This window comes from Prunus avium, chromosome 7, assembly GCF_965620075.1.
Source record: "Prunus avium chromosome 7, drPruAviu1.hap1.1, whole genome shotgun sequence".
In the NCBI taxonomy this organism is placed as follows: Eukaryota; Viridiplantae; Streptophyta; class Magnoliopsida; order Rosales; family Rosaceae; genus Prunus; species Prunus avium.
The window spans coordinates 5,446,004-5,452,965 of record NC_142290.1 but is presented as its reverse complement, the minus strand read 5'-3'; the positions used below and the strand labels follow the sequence as shown (position 1 = coordinate 5,452,965).

The window sequence follows — 6,962 nt, the reverse complement described above, 5'->3', positions numbered from 1 at the left end:
TGATTTCAAAGGTGGATTTGTCCCTCAAATTTGAAAGTATGTTATCCTAATTTCTTTATGCTTTAATTAATTAGTCAAGATTGTTATATGTTTGTGTTTTTGTTATTTAGTTGTTATTGTTGTTTGTTGTTGAAATTTATTTTGGTTTGTTAGTTTGAATAAATTAGGGCTATTCTTTTATGTTAGTTTGAATAAATTATGGATTTTGGTTTTGGTTAGTTAGTTTAAATAAGTTAGAGTTTTATTTTTATGTTAGATTATATCTTGATTAGTTTCAATAAACTAGGGGTTTTGATTTTGGTTAGTTAGTTAGAATAAATTAGGGATTTACTTTTATGTTAGATTATATCTCTTGGTTAATTTGAATAAATTAAGGGTTTTTGATTTTGGTTAGTTAGTTAGAATAAATTAGTGTTTTTTGTTCGATTATATTTTGGTAAATTTGATTAGTTGTTGGGATTTTATATTGGTTAGTTTGCATAAGTTAGGTTTTTTCTATATTGTTGATGTTTGATTGGTTATTTATACAAATATAGTTATGGAACGCTACTTTAAGAGAAGGTTCGCATCAACTACTTCTAGTTCGGATAATGTGGGTAGTTCGAGTTCGAGAGATGTGGATATTTCAAGAGATGTGGATATTTCAAGAGATGTGGATAGTTCGAAAGAAAGTGAATTGCAAGATATCTTGGCTAATCTTATTGCAGACCCCGGACTTCGGCCTCAAATGTTAGACTATGATCCTAACATTAGAGACGAAGTCCGAAGAGCATATCTACAAAAAGGTCCATGTCAGCCTAAGGATCATACATTTCCACAAACTGATCTTTCAGGGTATGATCGACGCTTTAATGTCAAGTGGTTTGATGAGTTTGACTGGTTGGAGTACAGTATTAGTAAAGATGCTGCATTTTGCCTTTATTGTTATCTTTTCAAATCCAATTTCAGAATTGGTCAAGGGTGTAGCGACGCCTTCACAGAAATGGGTTTTAAGAATTGGAAGAAGAAGGATAAAATTAGGCAACATGTTGGACTTGTTGGAAGTGTTCATAATCAATCTAGACAATATTGTATGGATCTTATGAGTCAAAAGCAACATATCCGAACAGTTTTGATAAAGCAATCAGAGTAAGCTCGTATTGATTATCGTATTTGCTTGACAGCTTCTCTTGATTGTGTGAGATTTTTGTTGAGGCAAGGTCTTCCTTTTCGTGGGCATGATGAGAGTGACACTTCAAGCAACAAGGGGAATTATTTGGAGCTCTTACAATTTCTTGCTGATCATGATGAGAAAGTTAAAGCCGTTGTGTTAGAAAATGCTCCCGGGAATCTCAAGTTAATAGCTCCAACAATTCAAAAAGATCTTGTGAATGCTTGTGCCACTGAAACTATTAAGAAAATCATTAAGGATATGGATGGTGCATTCTTCTCTTTATTAGTTGATGAATCACGTGATGTGTCAGTAAAAGAACAGATGGCGGTGGTGTTTCGTTATGTGGACAAAAGTGGAGATGTAATTGAGAGGTTTGTGGGCATTCAACACGTTAGCGACACTACATCAAACTCACTCAAGGAGGCTATTGACACATTGTTTTCAAGGGAGGAATTGAGCATTTCCATGCTAAGAGGACAAGGATATGATGGAGCTAGTAATATGAAGGGTGAGTTCAATGGTCTTAAAACCCAAATTTTGAGAGAAAATCCTTGTGCCTATTATATTCATTGTTTTGCACATCAACTTCAATTAGCTCTTGTGACCGTGGCAAAAGGAAATGTTGATATTGCCACTTTCTTCACATCTTGCAATAGCTTGGTTAATATTGTTGGAGCATCGTGTAAGCGTCGTGACATGCTTAGAGATCAACTACAAAAGGATATTACGGAAGCTCTTGAAAAAGATACTTTTCCAACAGGGCGAGGCTTAAATCAAGAAACTTGTCTCAAGCGGCCCGGTGATACACGTTGGAACTCACATTATGGTACATTACTTAGTATCATCTCCATGTTTAAATCTGTGGTGAAAGTGCTCAAATTGATTATTGAGGATGGCTCCACTGATAATCTAGGTGAAGCAAATAGGTCATTGAGAGAAATACAATCGTTTGAGTTTGTATTTCACCTATTTTTCATGAGATCTATATTGGGAGCCACAAATGACTTGTCACAAGCATTACAAAGGAAAGACCAAGATATTGGGAATGCAATGACTTTAGTGAAAGTTTGCAAGGACCAACTACAACACATGAGAGAGAATGCATTTGAAGCCTTGCTTGATCAAGTATCTTCCTTTTGTGGCAAACATGATATCTTGGTTCCAAACATGGATGATGCATATGTAGCTCAATGGAGATCACATCGGAGAGCTCCTATAATAACGCATCTCCATCATTATCGTGTGGACATCTTCATTCAAATCATTGAGTGGCAACTTGCGGAATTAAATCATCGCTTCAGTGAGGTAAATACTGAGTTACTTCTTTGTTTGACATGTTTGAGTCCGGATGATTCCTTCATAGCTTTTAACAAACAAAAGCTACTTCGTTTTGCTGAATTTTATCCTCAAGATTTTACTTCCCGAGATCTCTTGGCACTTGAAGATCAACTTGAGATTTATATTAATCATATGCGTACGATGATCGATTTTTCTCAATTGAAAGGGATTGGTAGCCTTGCAAGAAAATTGGTGGAGAAAGGGTTGCATAGAACATATAATTATGTTTATTTGCTTCTCACATTAGCCTTAACTTTACCGGTTGCAACTGCTTCTGTGGAGAGAGCATTTTCTGCTATGAATATTGTGAAAGGTCCACTTCGCAACCGAATGGGAGATCAATGGTTGAGTGATAGTTTGCTTGTTTATATTGAGAAAGATGTATTTGCTTGTATTGATAATGAAACTATAATGTTACGTTTTCAGAATATGAAAACTCGTCGTGGACAATTGTAATGTGGTTTTTTATATTAATTATGAATGATAATATTATCGTTTCATTTTTATGGGTATATTTTGTATAATTTTTTTTTAACCTTTAAACGTTGACCCCTGGAACCAAATTTCCTGGATCCGCCACTGCGAACGGCAATTCGTAGAAAGTTTGGAGTTCCTTGCATTTTTCTTTTTCTTTTCTCCTTTTTTGTTTAATTGTCGTTTGACAATTGGCTTCAGCCAGCACAAAGGTCCCGTTGGGATGTAGTTGTTGCTGGCCATATATATATATATATATATATATATATATATATATATATATGTTGACGTCAAAAAGTGGTTCTCTGACTTAGAGGGTCAACTTAGTAATTGTATGCCTTCGGTATCCTTGATGCCTCGGTAGCCTGCGTAATCTGCAAAAGAGAGTACGCTCGGTAAGACCGGTGTGGTACCGGCCGAAGGCTCTCCGATGCTTAAGTAAGTTCGGGAATAGAAAGTTCAACTGACAGATCAATAGGCTTGTATGCCGTAAGTTCTGATTACCTCTATTTTGGGATAGTTGGCCTCCTTTTATAGCTCTTGGGAGGTGTGCATTTTGTTGATTATTTCGATGTGGGACTGTGGGAGCGCGCCACGTGTCCCAGGAGAGGGCGTTGCCCTAATGGAGAAATCGGTAGGTAGGGTGCCGAGGGCGCCTCTGACCAAGCCCAGTTTTCTCCACGTGTCTTGCCCTTATTGGCTGTTTATTTTGGGTGTAAACAATATATATATATATATATAGATATATATATATATTCTTTAAAGGAGTGCAGAACGGCACTTGCTTATCTCTTTGAAGTGAACATGGTTCTGCGAGCCATCCAGCCTTAGTGTGAGGCATGTGGGGTTTTCTTTGGCTGCCGAACGGTTGGGTGTCTAGAGCAATTCATCGGCATGGTGTACACAGCTAGAGGCTTTGATTCTGTACAAGTGCATGGACTTTGATAGCCATGGGAGATTTTATTGCTCCGGTGGGTGATGACTTGCCACAAGAAATTCAGTCAAGTTGAGTTGGTGCTAAACAACATGATGCCGATCCCTTGACTTATTGTCCATTGAATTGCATGGGTATTCCATTGAATTGCCGAATGGCAATTGACAGGTGTTGAACAACACCTAAGCCACAGCTTATGTTAATGAATTATTAAATATTGCATGCATGCAATTATGTTGAAATAATACAATATAAGAATAGGAATCTTATCTCATGGTGTGGTGGGGATGCACATGGGCATCCGTTAGATTGGAATAGGTTTCTGCTACGTTTGCCATGCAACATGACAACCATAATTGGTTTGAACGGTAGCTGCTCCCACAGTCATGGAAACCATGCAAAACAAGGTGCCAAACGGTAAGGGCTCATGATTTGAATGTGTCTGGCATTCAACGTTCGCCATTTTCTTTTTGGAATGAATTACATGGGCTTCCCCTTAGACTTGAAATGGAGGTATTGCCGATCGGCAATTTTGACTTTTTGTTGAGATGGCGGAGTCACTCCTGACTTGGGTCTTTGGGTGCCCTGAAGGGATCACTGACATGGGTGCCGATCAGTAATTGTTATCTTCGATATGCATGTTGAGCTTGGGTGCTGTTTGGTTCCCTTCGAAAGATTTTCCAAATTTGAGGGGTATGACAGTCCGAGCATTCCCAAGCAATAAGTGTAGAACACAAAAGACACAGTAGCAATCAAGAGCTTCCAAACGACAGATAAAATGGCCAAGTCCCCCAGTGGGTCGATGGGGAAAGGCTACCAAACGGCATGGAGGTGGTCGTCTCTCAAGGCTCTTGGGTGCCTTGAGCAATCTCATGGTTTGGCCAGTCAATTTGTTTGGAGGATGCGGTGCCGATTGCTACCTTGGAGTTTTCCATTCTGTGCTTTTGAACTTGCCGTACGGTAAGTTGATTTGAGGGACTTCCATCAGATGGAGATTAAACATCTGTGATGGGTGGGTGCCGTTTGGCTTATCCATCCAAATTGCTCCACACTTTCCTATATGGCCAATAGGACAAAATAGTATTAAAATAAGAAGAATTTGTTGGCGCTAAATCTGAACAGATAGAGATGAGTGCAACTTACAAGAGATGTGGACGATCTAGGAGATCGATTGAGTGGTAAATGGAGATTCTTCCTGTCTTCAGATGCTGATCCTGAATAGAAGATAAGCGAAGCTCGTGAGGTCTATGGAACCGGTGTGGAACCAGCCTAAGACCCTCCGATGCTCAAGTAAGATTGTTGTTTTAAGAGCTCTTGCTGTTGACCATATAGAAGTATAAAAGTCAAGCTGAAAAGTCTTACCCCTGTATTGTAGTGGAAGGGGCCTATTTATAGAGGGCATTTAGTATGCTCTTAGTGCTCATTTTCGATGTGGGACTCGTGGGAAGGCCTTCTGAGGTCGACACGAGTCCTTAGATATTTTGGGCGGGTACTTCGAGGTTGATTCTCTACAATCGGTAAGGGATGCCGATTGTAGACGAGTTGGGCGCGTAATGGCTGTTCGCAGCTTTGAGACAATGCCATCGGTGGCCGATGCCGATTGTCCGAGGCCTTGGGTACTTGGGCGAGTTTATGAGATCCACGTGTCGTTGTACGAGTGGAGGGTCAGATATGGTACAAACAGTAGTCCCCCAAGTTGCCGATTGAGAAGCTTCTCGGTTGGGGACTTGAATGTGTATTCGGCGTTCTGACCCGGACACAATGGTCCCATAGTTGCCGATGGTGGTATGTAGTCCCCCAAGTGCCCAAGGGAGTGAGCTTGGAGAAGAGACGGCATGATGTGCCGATTGTTGCAAGGGGTGAGTGAAAACTCATGAATATGCGGCACTCACATCGATGTGCGCCTAGCGTTCGGCACGAGAGGTGAGTGAGAACTCATCAATGAGCGCCTGCCGTTCGGCACGAGAGGTGAGTGAAAACTCATCAATGTGCGCCTGCCGTTCGGCACGAGAGGTGAGTGAAAACTCATCAATGTGCGCCTGCTGTTCGGCACGAGTGGTGAGTGAAAACTCCTCTATGTGCGCCTGCCGTTCGGCACGAGAGGTGAGTGAAAACTCATCAATGTGCGCCTGCCGTTCGGCACGAGTGGTGAGTGAAAACTCCTCAATGTGCGCCTGCCGTTCGGCACGAGTGGTGAGTGAAAACTCATCAATGTGCGCCTGCCGTTCGGCACGAGTGGTGAGTGAAAACTCATCAATGTGCGCCTGCCGTTGGTTAGTGGAGTTGTGCTCGAAGGTGGCTAGATCTGCCACGTTCGGGAATTTGAAGCGTCTCTGAGGATTGGAAGCGTTGCAACTGACGTTTGGTCTCCCCCGTGCATGCGTGACACGTGTCGGCATGGCTGTGAAGAGCCGCGTCGTTTCGTATCCCGATGCGTCGCTTCTCTTCCCGATGCTAAATCGGCTTTATAAGTGTGAGGAGGAGACGAGAGTTCAAATACTTGGAATATTTGAGAGCGAAGAGAGCTTGTGAGAGGCGATTTCTGGCAACCGTGCGAAGGTTGAGCAGGCGATTTCCGGCAAGGTTGAACAAGGCGGAGGCGATTTCCGGCGAGCTTGAGCCACCGTGCAAACAAGGTATGTTGCCGTGTTTCGGCATTTGTATGAATCAAAGTGTTGAATTCGTTGATTTTTTGTTTGAACAAAGTATGAACAAGCATGAACATGAGTGTTTAAGGGTAGAACAAGATTTTGATTCTAGCATAGCACTTAGTTTCCCTTCGTTTGTGTTTGTAGATGTCAGATACCGAATCTGAGGGTAGGCGTAGTCCGAGGGCCTATGAGGACGAATCCTCCTCGGGGAGTTCGTCCGAGGGAAGTGAGAGTGCCGATTCTGGGAGCTCTTCAAGCTGTGAGATAGTAGAGGGGGCAAGAGTGCGTGCCGAGGCTGGGGGCACTTCGACCAGAGTGCCTGAAGATGGGGAGCCTTCGACTTCAGGTCGGGAGGCCGATGGAGGTGGCGTGTCCGTTGCCGTCCCAGGGGAAGGGGTGTTGAGGGTTGTCA

General features: G+C 42.1%; 2 protein-coding genes across 2 annotated transcripts; both read left to right on the top strand.

Annotated features, from left to right (window-relative positions):
* The first annotated feature begins 538 nt into the window (after positions 1-538).
* On the top strand, positions 539-1,132 carry LOC148292894 (uncharacterized). The gene has a single exon (XM_088244488.1). It carries the CDS (start codon positions 539-541, stop codon positions 1,130-1,132), a length of 594 nt encoding a protein of 197 aa, XP_088100614.1.
* Positions 1,133-1,171: 39 nt separating this feature from the next.
* On the top strand, positions 1,172-2,947 carry LOC110746621 (uncharacterized). Its single transcript, XM_021946848.2, has one exon. It carries the CDS (start codon positions 1,412-1,414, stop codon positions 2,945-2,947), a length of 1,536 nt encoding a protein of 511 aa, XP_021802540.2. The 5' UTR covers positions 1,172-1,411.
* Positions 2,948-6,962: the final 4,015 nt, after the last annotated feature.